This window comes from Homarus americanus, unplaced genomic scaffold (assembly GCF_018991925.1).
Source record: "Homarus americanus isolate GMGI-L3 unplaced genomic scaffold, GMGI_Hamer_2.0 scaffold20465, whole genome shotgun sequence".
Classification (NCBI taxonomy): Eukaryota; Metazoa; Arthropoda; class Malacostraca; order Decapoda; family Nephropidae; genus Homarus; species Homarus americanus.
This window is the reverse complement of record NW_024756914.1, coordinates 4278132-4295998: the sequence shown is the minus strand read 5'-3', so window position 1 is coordinate 4295998 and position 17867 is coordinate 4278132. Positions and strand designations below refer to the sequence as shown.

General features: G+C 43.9%; 1 protein-coding gene across 12 annotated transcripts in view; it reads left to right on the top strand.

Annotated features, from left to right (window-relative positions):
- LOC121857233 overlaps window positions 1–17867 on the top strand; it is a 257437-nt gene that overhangs the window by 133259 nt on the left and 106311 nt on the right. For 11 of the 12 annotated variants that reach the window (XM_042353208.1, XM_042353213.1, XM_042353212.1 and 8 more), the window contains exon 3: window positions 7516–7601. In XM_042353208.1, coding sequence (XP_042209142.1) covers window positions 7541–7601 — 61 coding nt within the window. In that variant the 5' untranslated portion in view covers window positions 7516–7540. Of the gene's footprint in view, window positions 1–7493; window positions 7602–17867 lie in introns of those variants that run through there. The other variant, XM_042353214.1, reaches the window with a different exon arrangement.

Here is a 17867-nt window from a genome sequence, read left to right as displayed (position 1 = left end):
TCTCTCTCTCTCTCTCTCTCTCTCTCTCTCGACTGCCTAACATAAGCAAGACTTGTTCATGTGTGTGGGGTGATGGCTCTACCTACCCCTCTGGCCTATCTTGGGTGACCTGGGTCTTCTTGGGTCAGTTTCGGTCGTCTTGGGTCAGCCTGGGTCATATTGAGGTCAGCCTGGGTCATCTTGAGTCAGCCTGGGTCATCTTGGGTCATTTTGAATCAGCTGGGTCATCTTGAGATGCTAGGTCATCTTGGATTAATCTGGGTCATTCGGGTCAGCCTAGGTCATCTTGAGGTCAGCTTCGTCAGCTTGGTCACTTTAACTCTTTATGGAACTCCCTTGCCTTCCTTTATTCTTCGGCCTCTCATCCTGGCTCTCACTCCCTCATCCTGGCTCTCCCTGATTTTCCCTTCCTCTCTCTCTCTCTCTCTCTCTCTCTCTCTCTCTCTCTCTCTCTCTCTCTCTCTCTCTCTCTCTCTCTCTCTCTCTCCTGGCCCTCCTGCAGCAGGTGTTGTTGTTGTTGTCTTGGGGAGTGTGGCGCCGCTCTGCCTCCTCCGTCTCCCCTCACTTCCCTCTCACATGCTCTCACTTCTCTCACATGCTCTCACTCTCCTTTTCCTCCCTCTCTAATGGGTTCACTTCCTCTCCCTTCCTCCCTTTCTCTCCTCTCTCTTTCCTCCCCCTCTCTTTCTCCCGTGCTCTTACGTCCCCTTCTCTCCTCCCCTCTCATGCTTTCACGTCCCCTCTCCTTCCCTCTATCATGCTCATTTCTTTCCCTTCCTCCCACTTACTCTCACTCTTCCTTCTCCCCTCCTTTCTCATTTCCTCTTTCCCCTCCTTCTCACTTGCCTCACTTTTCTTGCAATCTCTCTCTCTCTCTCTCTCTTCGCGTCTCATTTCTCTTCTCTGCTGTCTCCCTCCTCCTTTCTTCCTTCCCTGCCTTCCTTCCTTCCTTCTTCCTTCCTTCCTTCATCCTTGCGCCTCCTATTCTTCATCTGCCTCTGACTGCCACCACCATTACCACGATGTCACCATCAGACTACCACCATCTACCACATCACCTCACACATCACCACCACCTCCACCACACATCACCACCACCTCCACCACACATCATCCCACCTCCACCACATCATCACCACCTCCACCACACATCATCACCACCCTCCTCCACACATCACCACCACCTCCACCACACATCACCTACCTCCACCACACATCACCACCTCCACACATCACCACACACACCTCCACCACATCATCACCACCTCACCACATCATCACCACACCTCCTCCACACACATCACCACCACCTCCACCACACATCACCACCACCTCCACCACATCTACCTCCACCACATCACCACCACACCTACACATCACCACCACCTACTACATCACCCACCACACTCACCACCACCACATCACCACCACCACCTCCACCACACATCACCACCCTCCACCACACATCACCACCACACTCCACCACACATCACCACCCCTCACACACATCACCACCTCCACCACACATCACCACCCTCCACCACACATCACCTACCTCCACACACATCACCACCTCCTCCACCACACACTCACCTACCTCCACACATCACCACCACCTCCACCACACATCACCACCACCTCCACCACACACTCACCACCACCTCCACCACATCACCACCTCCACCACACATCACCACCTCCTCCACCACACATCACCACCACCTCCACCACATCACCACCTCCTCCACCACATCACCACCACCTCCACCACACATCACCACCTCCCACCACACATCACCACCACCTCCCACATCACCACCTCCTCCACCACACATCACCACCACCTCCACCACACATCACCACCAGTCTTCCTCTCTCTTTGTCCTTCGTTCTTTTCCTCCTTCCTCCATACTAATAGATCCTCCACTTTTATCAAATTTTCTTCCACCTCCGCAATTTCCTCAGCCAGTAATTTTCTCTCCTCTCCTTTCCCTCCTCGTTTCTCTCTCTCCTCTCCTTTCCCTCCTCGTTTCTCTCTCTCTCTCTCTCTCTCTCTGTGGTATCTTCGTCTTCCTTCTTGTCTCTCCTCCTCCTCCTCCCCCCCCCTTCCCCTCTTCTGTCCCACTTTCCACCCTATACTTAGACTCTCTCTCTCTCTCTCTCTCTCTCTCTCTCTCTCTCTCTCTCTCTCTCTCTCTCTCTCTCTGTCTATTCCTCTTCTCCCTTCCTCCCTCCACGCCCTGTCCTTCACCTCCCCTCACCAGACAAAGCCTCACCTCCCCTCCCCCCAACTCTATAGACTCCCACCACTCCCCCCTCCCCTTCCTCCCTCTTGGTGCTATTCACTAACTCGCCTTCCACCTCTCTCTCTCTCTCTCTCTCTCTTTCTCTCTCTCTCTCTCTCTCTCTCTCTCTCTCTCTCTCTCTCTCTCTCTCTCTCTCTCATTTTTGTGTTCATATTGTTGGCTGTAATTACTAAGTTACTATCTTCTTCTTCTTCGTTCTCTCTCTCTCTCTCTCTCTCTCTCTCTCTCTCTCTCTCTCTCTCTCTCTCTCTCTCTCTCTCTCTCTCTCTCTCTCTCTCTCTCTCATCACACTTTCGCCTCAGAAGTGCCTTTCTTCCTCTACTTCCCTCTTGAACCCAGCAGCCCTCTCTCCCCTCCCCGCCCTCCCACCCCAGTCACCTCTCTTCTCCCCTCTCGTCACCTCTGTCCCTCCCCTCTCCTCCCATCACCTCTCTCTCTCTCTCTCTCTCTCTCTCTCTCTCTCTCTCTCTGTTTCTCTCTCTCTCTTACCCCCACCCCCGCCCAGCTTCCACGACCGTCCCTTCACCCCCCTCCCCTCCTCCTCCTCGGCTCTTGTCTAACCCTCCCCCTCCCCCCACCCACGGGTCTCTCACCTCCTAGTCACCATCACCTCCCCTCCGACACATCCGTCCCCTCTTCCTGGTACTGTCCTTACCCCTCCCCCAACACACATGGCCTCCCCCTACCACCACCACGCCCCTCCACATGACCCTTACATCTTAACCCTCTACATATGACCCTTATCCCTTACATGTGACCCTCACCCTAAATACGACCTTCACCCTCTACATGACCCTCACCCCTACATACGACCCTCACCCCTATACGACCCTCACCCCTACATGACCCTCACCCCCTACGCACAACCCTCACCCCCTACATGACCCTCACGCCCTACATGACCCTCACCCCCTACGCCGGCCCCACCCCTACACTTGACCCCACCCCCTACATACGACCCTCACCCCTACATGACCCTCACCCCCTACATACGACCCTCACTAAATGCAGCCCCTTTACTGACCTCACCCCTAAATACGACCCTCACCCCTTACATGACCTCACCCTAATGCGACCTCACCCCCTACATGGGACCCTCACCCCTTACATGCGACCCTCACACCCCTACGACCCTCACCCCTACATTTGACCCTCACCCCTTGACCCTCACCCCTTGCCACCCTCACCCCCCTGACCCTCACCCCTACATACGACCCTCACCCCCTACATACGACCCTCACCCCTACATGCGACCCTCACCCCCTACATGCGACCCTCACCCCTACATACGACCTCACCCCTACATGCCCTCACCCCCTACATGACCCTCTACATACGACCCTCACCCCTACATGACCCTCACCCCCATGCGGCCCTCACCCCTACATACGACCCTCCCCTAAATACGACCCTCACCCCCTACATACGACCCTCACCCCCTACATACGACCCTCACCCCCTACATACGACCCTCACCCCCTACATACGACCCTCACCCCCCATGCCGCCCTCACCCCCTACATACGACCCTCACCCCCTACATACGACCCTCACCCCTACACGACCCTCACCCCTACATATGACCCTCACCCCCTTACGACCCTCACCCCCCACATACGACCCTCACCCACTACACACTTCCTTCCCATTATCTCACCCCTCCCACCCCTCCCATTCCCCTTCACCTCCCTATCTCCTTCTCAGTTTTTCCTCTATCTCTCTCCTCCATTTCTCCATCCCCCTCCTCTTACCTTTCTTCCTCCTCTTCCTTGTCTTCCATCCTCCTCTTTAATGTTTTTATTTGTCTTGTTATCATTCGTCCTGGTGGGTATAATTGCAATCTTCTTCTTCTTCTTCTTCTTCTTCTTCTTCTTCTTCTTCTTCTTCTTCTTCTTCTTCTTCTTCTTCTTTCTTCTTTCTTCCTCTTCTGCTTCTTCTTTCTTCTTTCTTCTTTCTTCCTCTTCTTTCTTCCTCTTCTTCTTTTCTTCCTCTTCTTCTTTCTTCCTCTTCTTCCTTCTTCTTCTTCTTCTTCTTCTTCTTCTTCTTCTTCTTCTTCTTCTTCTTCTTCTTCTTCTTCTTCTTCTTCTTCTTCTTCTTCTTCTTCTCTCTCTCTCTCTCTCTCTCTCTCTCTCTCTCTCTCTCTCTCTCTCTCTCTCTCTCTCTCTCTCTCTCTCTCTCTGTGTATGTGTGTGTCCTGTTTGCCTCACGCTCCCCTCCTCTTTCCCTTATCCCTCTCCCCCACTTCTCCCTGCCACTCATTATCCCTCCCCTCCCTCTCCCTCTCGCGGGTTTGGAGGTGGGGGTGAGGACTGTCATGACCCTCCCCCCCACCTCACCCTCCCTCCTTCTCTCTGCTAATGCTCAAGAATTGGTCTCAACAGTGATGGAAAAGCTGGTGATTCTCCCAGTGGTGATGAGGGAGGTGTGTGGAGGGAGGAGGGTGAGGAGGTGGTGGTGAGGAAGGATGGTGGTGAAGGATGGAGACTGGTGGTGATGAAGGAGAAGAGTGATGAGGGTGGGATGAAGGAGTACGCAGGGAGGGATGGTGGTGATGGACGGAGAGTGATGATGGGAGGAGGGAAAAATGGTGATGGAGAGAATGGAGAAAGGGAGGTGTGGAGGAGAGAGTGTGAGGGAGGATAGCAGTGGTGTTGGTGGGACGTTGGTGTCCAGAGGTCCGGGCGTTGTGCAGGGGGGGGATGAGGAGAGAGGATAGTGGCTAAGAGGGAAGGAGGAGAATGGGCTCTAGGGATTGAAGGAGGGAGGGAGGGAGGGAGGGAAAGTGAGGTGATGAAGATAGGGTGTAGCGATCTGTTGTCAGGGCGACGTGAAGGAGTGAAGGGGGGTCGGGAAGGAGGAGGAAGGATGAGAGAGAGAGATAAAATGAGAGGAAGAAGAAGAAGAGGAGGAGGAGGAGGGAGGAGGAGGAGGAGGAGGAGGAGGAGGAGGAGGAGGAGGATGGAAGAAGCAGTTGTCAGGGGCGACGTGACGGGAGGAAGGAACGGAGGTAAGTTGCCAGGGGGATGGGAAGGGAATTAATGGGAGAGAGAATGACCTAGAACGAGGAAGGGGAGAGAAGGGGAAGAAGCATTAAAAAAGGGAAAGAGAGACAGACAGGGGGGAGGGAAAGTGGGAGAAAGAAGAGAGAGACATGCAGATAGACAAGCTCAGAGAGACAGACATACAGACAGACAGTCAGACAGGCAGAGGAAGAGATACAGATTGAGAAAAAAGACAGTTAGACAGGCAGGCAGATAAATAGAGTCAGACAGACAGACAGACGTCAGAGAGAATACAGATGAGAAAAAAAGACAGTTAGACAGGCAGGCGATAAAGAGGTCAGACAGACGACAGACAGACAGCTGAATAGACAAACAGGCACACACAGAAGAAGAGCTTTTAACCATCTTTAGAAGAAATAAAAAAAAATCTATCTAGTCATTTATTTAGGCTGTGGTGGACGAAAGGATGTGAAGGAGAAACGCAGATAAAAATAAACGTAAGAAAATGAAGAGATGTAAAGTTTTCGTTCTTTTGTCGTTTGTTTTCGTTCTTGATTTATTTATTATTATTTTTTGTTAATTTTATTGTAATTAATTTTTTTTCAGTTTTGATTTTTATTATTTTTGTTGTTTTTAATATTATTATCACGGGTATTTTCATTTAAGGGTTTATTGTTGTTTTTGTTTTGTTTTTACTTGTTATCTTATTTGTTATTTATCTCATTATTTACATTATTGGACACTAACCTAAATTACACTACAACTTCATTGATTGTTTTGAAGTTGGACACCTGAGCAAGACTATAATTGGTCCATTGACACTAAACCAAATCGATAGTGAAGGAAGCCAATAATTTATACTGAAAAACAACTACTGTAATTATTATTTTATTATTTATCAGTGAATGAAATCTTTATTAGTTGTTCCAAGATGCTGCCAGACCTCAATACATCTTTTATTGGGCTTTTTATTTTTTATTATACTGTAAAAGAATAAAAAAAAAGACTCCAGGGATGACTTGGGAGTGGAGGCAGCCATAGGAATTATTGTTTTTCCATCCATGTGTGTGTTTGACCGTCTGTGAGTTTTGTCCACGTGATAACTTGGATAAATATGAATGGATTTTAATGAAACTGTGTGTGTGGATGTATTGTGACCAGATCTCAAGACAGTTCAAGAATCATTAATTTCTGTCTATAAGGTCCAGAGTTATGGTGTTTTTTTATTGTTGGTGGGTGAGGTGGAGGATGCATTGTGTGTGGTGTTGGTTAAGGAAAATATTAGTTATTTCTGGGGTTTGGTTGATTTTTGGTTCGCGATAAAGTAAGCTTAGATTATTGTCATTTCAAGCTTAAAGTGAAAGTTTTAAAATGGTTACCTTGTCTCCTTACGTCTTCTATGTAAACTAAGCTTATAGTGTTTATTTAAATTGATTAACTTCTCTCAAATAAGCTTAGATTAAGTTTCTGTGTGAACCCCCCCATGAAGCTTTTTGGTATAGTTGAAGCTTTCACTGGTTTTTCTTCTAATTTAATTTATGTGTATTTATGTTTATACCATCTGATTTTATTAAGAAAACTAGATTACGTTCCTTGATAGATAGGAACTTTTTTCTTTAATATGTCTTATACTTAAAGAAACTCACTTTATTTGGGCATATTATCGTATTTTTTTTTACCTTATTTTGATATGTTTTTCAATGCAATATTTTATTTTTAGATTCTTTTGTTTTAATACATAATTGGGTTTTTATTTTTGTTTTATTTTCTTTTGTTTTAATACATTATTTAACTTTATTTTTACAGAAGGAAGATTTATTACATTTCTCTCACTCTCTTTGTTCCTTCCTGTGATTCTATGAATTATTTTGGATATATTTTACATAATTTATTGGTCTGTTTAAATACAAGAACCCTTATTTATTTACGTACATTTACTTGGTTTCTGAGATTGTCTGAAACCTCAACCTTACTCAGTTTCTTTCACACACACACACACACACACACAATCACTTATGTCAGTATCATAAATAAAAGAAACCTTATGTCATTTATTTTCCTCACTGTGCTGCTTTCCGGGCACTGGAGGCAACCAATGATAACTATTCTGTAGAGTGAAGGAAGCTTGTGATTGGTGTAACATTAAAAAAACAAAGAAAAACAACAGAGAAAAATTGGGATTCAGGGGTTCTTCTCTACCCCCACAGGTCGGCTGCTCCCAACTAGCCTTCTATGACCTCTGATCAACCAGGCTGTACCTATTCGTGCTGCATACCTAGACAGGATGATGATGGTAAGTTATCGTTTGGGAACGGTTGTGGGTTTTTAAGGGGGCTGGTGATGGGTGCTTAAGGTCTGCTAAGGGCTGTACGTATGAGCTTCGTCAACTAAGGGCTGTACCTATGAGCTTCGTCGAGTAAGAGGCTGTGCAGAGGATGTTTTACTAAGGGCTGGTTGTCTTTGAGAATTACAATATATACTAAGGGCTGGATGTAGAAACCATTACGTCTAAGGGCTCTCTTTAGAAACCACACTACTAAGGGCTGACTGTCTCTAAGAACCACTAAGGTCTCTCATATGCTTCGTATTTGAACCTTAGTCCCCTCTTGTGCAGATCACCTGTACTGACACACCTGTTAATCAAGTTGAGCCTCATTAAGAGATCCCAGGTGTAGTTCTCCTTTACGTTCACTCACCTAATCCAACTCAAAATTCACCTGAACCTTCTTTGACCTCACCTGCACTCACCTGAACCTTTAAAACATTCACCTACACTCACCTGAACCTTCTTTGACCTCACCTGCACTCACCTGAACCTTTAAAACATTCACCTACACTCACCTGAACCTTTTAACATTCACCTGTACTCACCTGAGCCTACTGAGCCGTCACCTGCACTCAAGGGCCTATTCAGACGCTGGAGTATCCCTACGTGGAGAGAGTGAGTGCGCTCTCGTACTCAGAGTGTCAAGAGAAGCGTGTGATGCAAGAGGAGCGAGGATGAGTGTTTGCAGGAAGGTGGGAGAAGAGAGATGAGTGGGAGGGGGTGGAGTAGTGTGTGTGTGTGTGTGTGTGTGTGTGTGTGTGTGTGTGTGTGTGTGACTCATAAGATTCAGTAGAGTATTTTTTCTCTTTTCATTTACTAAGAGATATGAGGATGTGTCTTAACTAACTAACTACCTGACTAACTAATTAAAACTAACAAACTAATTACGGGTTCCTGGTGACGGTGTGTTTGTATATAAGATCCATATTTTTAGTAATTTAAGGCATTGTGTTATAACCATTTAAGTGAGAGAGACAATTAGATCACCTGAAGATTAGACACCCTAGATATTATTTCACCTAATGATGAAACAACCTAACCTAACCCCCCATCTCTCACCCCTCCCCTCTACCTACTCCAACCCCCCCTCTCACCCCTCCCTTCCAGGTAGCGTTAGGGTGTTTACTGTAGGAAATTTTTTCAGCCTGGGGGGTCTGTTGTGTTAGGTTTGCTGAGTCATAGTGGGCTGCCATATATTGAGAACGCCTCAACTGTGTGTGTGTGTTGAGAGAGAGATCACTACAATTTTCAAGTCTTTAAATGTTTTGTATTTTATTCAGATTTAAGAGTATTTGTCAAGCCTGAGAGTTGAATATTATTTTTATAAGTGAAAATAAAGACTGAAGTATTTGGCTAAGATTCAGGAGTATTTTGTTGAGCTGTCATGCAGATGGGTGTAAGAAGGTGGTAACCAATCAGCAACATCATGCATGGGAAGGATGATTGAGAACTACCATGCACAAGGAAGAGGAGGGTGGAGGGGGGGGTTCATGACAAAGGAATGATATTTATGTAGTTGTCATGCAAGATGGTGATGAATTCGATGGTGTCATGCAATGGGGGTGATAATTAGGACTGGGATTGGTCATGCATGAAAATGATGAGTGGGAATTATCAGATTGAGGGAGTATAATTGGGTAGTTATCATCCATTGGGGGTTAGTAACTGTGGGGTGTATCATACGGGGATGATAACTGAGAGATAATCATGCTCGGGGGATGATAACTGAGAGATAATCATGCACGGGGATGATAACTGAGAAGATAATCATGCACGGGGATGATACTGAGATAATCATGCATGGGGGATGATAACTGAGAGATAATCATGCATGGGGATGATAACTGAGATAATCATGCTCGGGGATGATAACTGAGATAATCATGCACGGGGATGATAACTGAGAGATAATCATGCACGGGGATGATAACTGAAGATAATCATGCATGGGGATGATAACTGAGAGATAATCATGCACGGGGATGATAACTGAGAATAATCATGCACGGGGGATAATAACTGAGAGATAATCATGCAGGTTGATAACTGAGAGATAATCATGCTTGGGGTTGATAACAGAGATAATCATGCACGGGTGTTGATAACTGAGAGATAATCATGCACGGGGTTGATAACTGAGAGATAATCGTGCACGGGGGATGATAACTGAGAGATAATCATGCTCGGGGATGATAACTGAGAGATAATCATGCACGGGGATGATAACTGAAGATAATCATGCACGGGGGTTGATAACTAGAGATAATCATGCACGGGGTTGGTAACTGAGAGATAATCATGCACGGGGATGATATGGGAGATATCATGCACGGGGATGATAACTGAGATAATCATGCACGGGGGATGATAACTGAGATAATCATGCAGGGATGATGATAACTGAGAGATAATCATGCTCGGGGGATGATAACTGAGAGATAATCATGCTCGGGGATGATAACTGAAGATAATCATGCTCGGGGATGATAACTGAGAGATAATCATGCTCGGGGATGATAACTGAGAGATAATGCTCAGGGGTTGATAACTGAGAGATAATCATGCACGGGGGTTGATAACTGAGATAATCATGCACGGGGATGATAACTGAGATAATCATGGGGATGTTAACTGAGAGATAATCATGCTCGGGGGATGATAACTGAGATATCATGCTCGGGGGATGATAACGAAGATAATCATGCTCGGGGATGATAACTGAGAGATAATCATGCACGGGGGTTGATAACTGAGAGATAATCATGCACGGGGGTTGATAACGAGATAATCATGCACGGGGATGATAACTGAGAGATAATCATGCACGGGGATGATAACTGAGAGATAATCATGCTCGGGGATGATAACTGAGAAGTAATCATGCTCGGGGGATGATAACTGAGAGATAATCATGCACAGGGGTTGATAACTGAGATAATCATGCACGGGGTTGATAACTGAGAGATAATCATGCACGGGGGTTGATAACTGAGAGATAATCATGCTTGGGGTTGATAACAGAGATAATCATGCAGGATATCTGAGAATAATCATGCACGGCGGTTGATAACTGAGATAATCATGCACGGGGGTTGAGACCTAGAAGGGCTCTCATGCACTCAGTCATAAAATAATCAATGGTTTTTCACTCGTAATATTGAGAACATTTTAGACGTACTTATTATTTGATTTAATGAGGCGGTAATAATTACTTGTGATTTAAATGGTGTACAATTTTCATATTTAATTTTCCATATGTCTTTCTTTCATGCATTGTGCTTATATAAAATGTGTGTGTGTGTGTGTGTGTGTGTGTGTGTGTGTGTGTGTGTGTGGTGTGCGTGTGCGTGTCGTTTGGCTCTATAATAGGAAGTTAGCATCAGCTGTAGTTTTTTAATCATTTTTAAAACACCTTTAATTTCCTGTTTTTAGTTAATTTTTACCATTATTTCTCTTTTAACATGTTTATTTCTCTTCTCCCTGTTCTCTTTTCTTCCCTTTCCCGTTGTTTCTCTCTCTTCCGTGTCTATTCACTCTTTCTCCTGGTTTTCCCTCTCATCCTTCTACCTACTTCTTGTTTTCCTCCTCTCCTTTCCTCTCCTCTTTCCTCTTCCTCCTGCCGTTTACTTTCACTAGTTTTATCTTCGTCTCTCCTTCTCCTCCCTCCTCACCGTTCTTATTCTCCCTCTTTCTCTCCCGTCTTAATAGGCCCCAACCTAGGGCCTATTAAGACCGGACTAATTCTTATAGGACCCTGATTTTAATAGGGCCATTAAATTGACTTCAGGTTGAAATTACGTCAGAGAGAGAGAGAGAGAGAGAGAGAGAGAGAGAGAGAGAGAGAGAGAGAGAGAGAGTTAGTTTTTAAGTTATTATTATTATTTGTTATTTAGCGGTGTAAATCTTAATTAATTATCCTCGCTACAATGTAATTAATTGGTTGAGGAAGTAGTTGACCCAGATGGTAATGTATAAATCTATTTAGTTATATTTAATTACGCTCTTTTGTATGTAATTATGTAATTTTGAAATGAGTTCGAACTGTTTTTTTTTCAAGAGGTGGATGATGACAATGATAATGATGAGAATGATGATGATGATGATTATGATGATGATGACAAGACGAGAAATTATTACTTTTTTCTGGTTGATTTATGATTTTTTGTGTTGTTTTGACTTGATTTAAGTAAGTAGAACACATTTGATTATTACGTACGTGAAGTGTCCTTGATTTAGGGTTAAGAACACTTTTATTTACCATGTACGTGAATTTTGTCCTTGATTTAGGCATGTTAAAAATATTTCTACCTAGGCCTAGAATACTCCCTTGCTTCCCGCAATAAACAAAACCATTGTTTACATTTATTTCATACAAACTGGACTATTGTTTACCTGATTTAAGTAAACAAACAGAACCAAACAAAAGCGACTTATGTTGGCGTTTATTTGGAAGGTTTGACAGTACAGTATAACTTAATGGTGTTATGGCTTCACCCTAATTCTGTTGACCTGCCAGCCAATAGCATTATCGTCAGCTTTGATGCCAACCAATGAGCGCATAGATACGTATATTTAGTGTTTTTGACAGCCAATGAGCGCATAGATACTTATATTTAGTGTTTTTGACAGCCAATGAGCGCATAGATACTCATATTTAGTGTTTTTGACAGCCAATGAGCGCATAGATACTTATATTTAGTGCCAATGAGCGCACCGATGCATTTAACAGCCAATGAACGCACGCATACCAGGTGTTGTCCTTCACACAGCCAATGATCGCACTGAAAAGATATATAACCCTTCTCACAGCCAATCAGCGGGTTGATAACGTATAAGACTCCCTCCCATGGCCAATCAGCGCACGAGATAACCATCAAGGAGAGACGTATAATCGCATCAGATATTGTTGGATGCAAGGAACATTTAAAAGGTATTCCCGAATTATTATTATTATTATTTTATTACGTTATTATCATTATTATTATTACGTTATCATTATTATTATTATTATTATTATTATTATTATTATTATTATTATTACGTTATTATTATTATTATTACGTTATTATTATTATTATTATTATTATTATTATTATTATTATTATTATCACTATTATTATTATTATTGTTTTTATTATTATTATCATTATTATTATTACTATCATCATCATCACTATCATTACGCGCGGCTTAAGATACCATCATAAATTACATAGATCAAAAATAAATTATACCCCCGCACTGTCTTAAATCCCAGACCTCCTCTTTTCACTTTTTCTTTTTCCCCCTCCTTCTATTTGAGTAGTTACCACAAAAACTAGACGAGACTAAAGGTGTTGTGGTCATCATTATTGTGTTATCATAGAGCCTTGTGTTATTAAGACTGGGGGAGGGAGGATGCTTGTTAACACCCATCATTAGCGCTGTTATCTTCACCAGGGGTTAAATTAACTCGACTTTGGCCACTTAAATTGAGGCAACACAGGCCAGTCTTAGGATTGGTTACGGCGATAGAGTGGAGGGTGGGTGGGTGGGGGGGTTGGTTGGTTGGGTGGGTGTTGGTTGTAGGTTGGTTAGATGTTCGTTATGTTGTTAGTTGTGGTAGTTGTAGGTGGATTCTCAGTTTGCTTAGTCATTACAATGGTATTAGCTTAACACACACACACACACACACACACACACACACACACACACACACACACACACACACACACTAAATACGACTAGATTTAAACAAAAATACAAATCATTAAAAAAAAAATACTAATTATATCTTTACCACAGTAGTTAACTCTTATAAAATTTTACTCTTGATAGTTCATTTGCCTTATTAATTATGTAAATAAATTTGTTTTTATTTATTAATTGGTGTAAACTTCGTAGACAAAAAAAAATGGCGATATCTTTGCCATTTATTGCGTATCAGAATTGTGGAATTTTTTGTTATCGTGTGTTAGGTTATAATTATACTGTCAATGATTTTGTATTTATATTTTATTTTTAGATTCAGGTTAACGCGAGATGACTTAACACACTTAAACACTCTAACCATTGACGGATTTAGGTTAATATGGATTGACACAGACGATAAACATCAACATAAGCTGTTCACTGTATCCCGCGATAGGTCACATTAACCCAAGTCTCCGGCACTCAAAGGTACCAGGTGCAACTATTCTCGTCAAGTGTCCCAGGCAGGTGTTCAGGGCTCGGCTTACCACAGGTGCTCGAAGCAAGGACAGCTTCTCCCCCCTTCTCTCTCCCCCTCTCTCCCTCCACCTCTCCTCTTCCATCTCTCCCACTTCCCTCCCTCCCTCCACTTCCCTCCCCTCCCTCCACTTCCTCCTCTCCTTCCCTCCCTTCCACTTCCCTCCCCCATCCCCCCTCCACCCTCCCCATAGGTATCCGCGTCGCACGTCCAAGAAACACCGTAAACCCGGGAAGTATCATACGTTATGCATCATGTGTCGTGAATGTAAACAAATAAGGAATCTTTCGAGGACTGTATCTCACCTTATACACCCAGCCAAAAAAGTATCGGGACGCTTGCCGTATTGAGGAACACAGGGTGGATGGATATAAGGAGGTGTTGGCATGCCTGCTCTCCTTATACCAGATATTTCATTATATTACAGATACTTTAGTTCATTTAGTGGTACTTCCTTGGCTGTTCGTATCTGTGGCTATACCTTCCATATCGTTTGGATGATTGTTGGAGTGTGAATTAGCCACAAAACCTACATACAACTTGGGTTTCAAATACGTAAAAAGAGAGTTGAATCCAAGAACCAAAACCATGATTCATGCCTCGAGATTCTCTAACTAAAGGAAACTACACATTAAATTGATACGGTCAAAGAGCAGAAGAAAAATATCACACAATTTCAAGTTATTTTAGTCAGTCATTTTTGTTACATGTTGGTTTTCTTATTCATTTCAGTTTCCATGTATAGTCACGATACTTATTTTGCCGGGTGTAATGATACTTATTTTGCCGGATGTAATGATACTTATTTTGCCGGGTGTAATGATACTTATTTTGCCGGGTGTAATGATACTTATTTTGCCGGGTGTAATGATACTTATTTTGCCGGATGTACAGTTCCCAATACAAAGACTGATTGTCAGGTATATATGCATTAAATACCGGCATACATATAGAACAGGTGTTGTTGTTGATAATGGTGTATTCAATGTCTGATTTATGATTTAATCCAGGTATGGGGAAACGCAAAAGATCACGGTAGGTGTTGCTGCTTAGTGTTGCAAGAGTGTTTCAAGATTATAATGCAGTTATTGGTGAGTGTTTCAAGCGACACACTCTAAGCATAATTACCGTCGCTCATAATACTGGGTATAATTAGACTCAGTGCTGGTGGGTTTTTTCTCGTAAGGGTAATTAAGGGTTAATTAGCACAAGCGTATGAGCAATCACTCCCACTAATTATGATACTAATGTGTAATTAACATTTGTTTTAGATAATATAGATGTACTTAGTCTAGAATATATTATAATGTTATATGGGACGATAATGTGAATATTACACAGGATAAAATTGATTAGTCTTACCTGTACACTCTCCACCTCACCTGATTTCACATGAGGATTAACCACCTTACCGCTAACCTAACCACCTTACCGCTAACCTAACCTAACCTAACCACCTTACCGCTAACCTAACCTAACCTGATTTAATCTAACCTATCCTACCCTAACCTGACGTTAACCTAACCAAACCTATCCTAACTTAACCTTACCAAACCTAACCTTTCCTAACCCAATCTGAGAGGTGAGGCAAGGAAAGGGAGAGAGAGGAAGGGCTAAGAGGAGAATGAGGAGGGGGAGGAAAGCAAAGGAAGAGAGGAGAGAGGAATAAGGTAAGACGAACGATATAATGCTGTAAGGGGTGATAGAGAGAGAGGGAGAGGAGGAGGAGGAGGAAGATGTTGATGGAAGAGTATGTGGGAGGTGTCAGCGGTGCGAAAGGGAGAATGGGTGTGAAAGGTGGGTGGGAGAGGAGGGTTACCTAGGCGTCGAACAGTGTGTGTGTGTGTGTGTGACGTACACCTACTTGGCCATTTACTACTAATAATAATAATAATTAACGGTTTATTGAAAAAATTCTGCAGCCTGAAGGCTGACAATATAAATTGGACATAAATGACTTATTACATACATTGGTGGTTTAACAAAAGCTTTCATTAGAGAAAGGTGAAGGAACATACAGTGAACATACAGATTAATGTAGGTGTTGAACAGCAAACTCGTAGTGTAGTAACTCCCTCCCAGATGGTGTTAGGAGGAACTCACGTGGTGTAGTAGTTCCCTCAGATGTTGTTATGAGGGACCTGGCGTGGTGTAGTAATTCCCTCGCAGATGGTGTTATGAGGGGCCTCACGTGGTGTAGTAATTCCCTCACAGATGGTGTTATGAGGGACCTCACGTGGTGTAGTAATTACCTCACAGATGGTGTTATGAGGGACCTCACGTGGTGTAGTAATTCCCTGACAGATGGTCTTATGAGGGACCTCACGTGGTGTAGTAATTCCCTCACAGATGGTGTTATGAGGGACCTCACGTGGTGTAGTAATTACCTCACAGATGGTGTTATGAGGGACCTCACGTGGTGTAGTAATTACCTGACAGATGGTCTTATGAGGGGCCTCACGTGGTGTAGTAATTCCCTCACAGATGGTCTTATGAGGGGCCTCACGTGGTGTAGTAATTCCCTCACAGATGGTCTTATGAGGGGCCTCACGTGGTGTAGTAATTACCTGACAGATGGTGTTATGAGGAACATGTGGTGTAGTAATTCCCTCACAGATGGTGTTATATGAGTGAGGTTTGGTCTTAGGCCTTCCTATCGTAGACGGATTAACACATCGCTGGTAGTTGGGTCTCACGGGCCGTTATCACTGGGTACCTGGGACCTCACTGTGTGAAGGTCAACTTGGGTACCACTGTTACTGTTGAGTTGTTCTCACCGACTTAAGCACTGTTCACCATTGTTCACCTCTGTTCAACACTGGTTCCATTCCTTTCCTAAATGAAATTGTAACTTCTGGCGAGAACTTGTTGATATTCCGGTGGGGAGGAGGGTTCAGGGGAGGGGGTTGGTATGGGCCAACTTAACAGTTGACCTGGTTGCTCCGAGAGGAGCGCCAGGTACGTCTTGACCCTTCGGTGGTCAAGGATGTGAGATCGTGTGAGATCGTGTGATAGGAGTGTGTGAAATGTGTTAGAGTGTGTGATAGGAATTTTAGTCTGTGAGGGTGTGTGAGAGGCGTATGATTCCCTATGAGAGTGTGTGAGAGACCCTGTGAGAGAGTGTGTGAGAGAGACCCTGTGAGAGAGAGTGTGAGAAAGACCCTGTGAGAGAGACCCTGTGAGAGAGTGAGAGAGACCCTGTGAGAGAGAGTGTGAGAGAGACTCTGTGAGAGAGAGTGTGTGAGAGACCCTGTGAGAGACCCTGTGAGAGAGTGTGAGAGAGACCCTGTGAGAGAGAGACCCTGTGAGAGGAGGGAGAAGGTTCACCTGACGGTCTAATAGTCACCCAGGTAAGGCTAGCGTTACGTTGTTAACCCCGTATCATTTCTTTACCCAACTACGGCCCTTGTCTTACTTGTTTAGGTCACGTTGTCTTTTGTTTACGCCTTGTTTAGGTCACGTTGTCTTCTTTTGTTTACATTTTATTGTTTTGGTCACGTTGTCTTGTTTGTTTTTGTCACCTTGATTATTTTACTGCATTACTTATTTTATTGCTGAACCTTCCACTAGAACCATTAACTACTGAACCACCCATTAGAACCATTAACTACTGAACCACCCATTAGAACCATTAACTACTGAACCACCCATTAGAACCATTAACTACTGAACCACCCATTAGAACCATTAACTACTGAACCTTCCATTAGAACCATTAACTACTGAACTACCCATTAGAACCATTAACTACTGAACCTTCCATTAGAACCATTAACTACTGAACCACCCATTAGAACCATTAACTACTGAACCACCCATTAGAACCATTAACTACTGAACTACCCATTAGAACCATTAACTACTGAACCTTCCATTAGAACCATTAACTACTGAACTACCCATTAGAACCATTAACTACTGAACCTTCCATTAGAACCATTAACTACTGAACTACCCATTAGAACACGGACGTGGAGGGAGAGAGAGAGAGAGAATTATGAAAAACTAGAACACACACACACCAG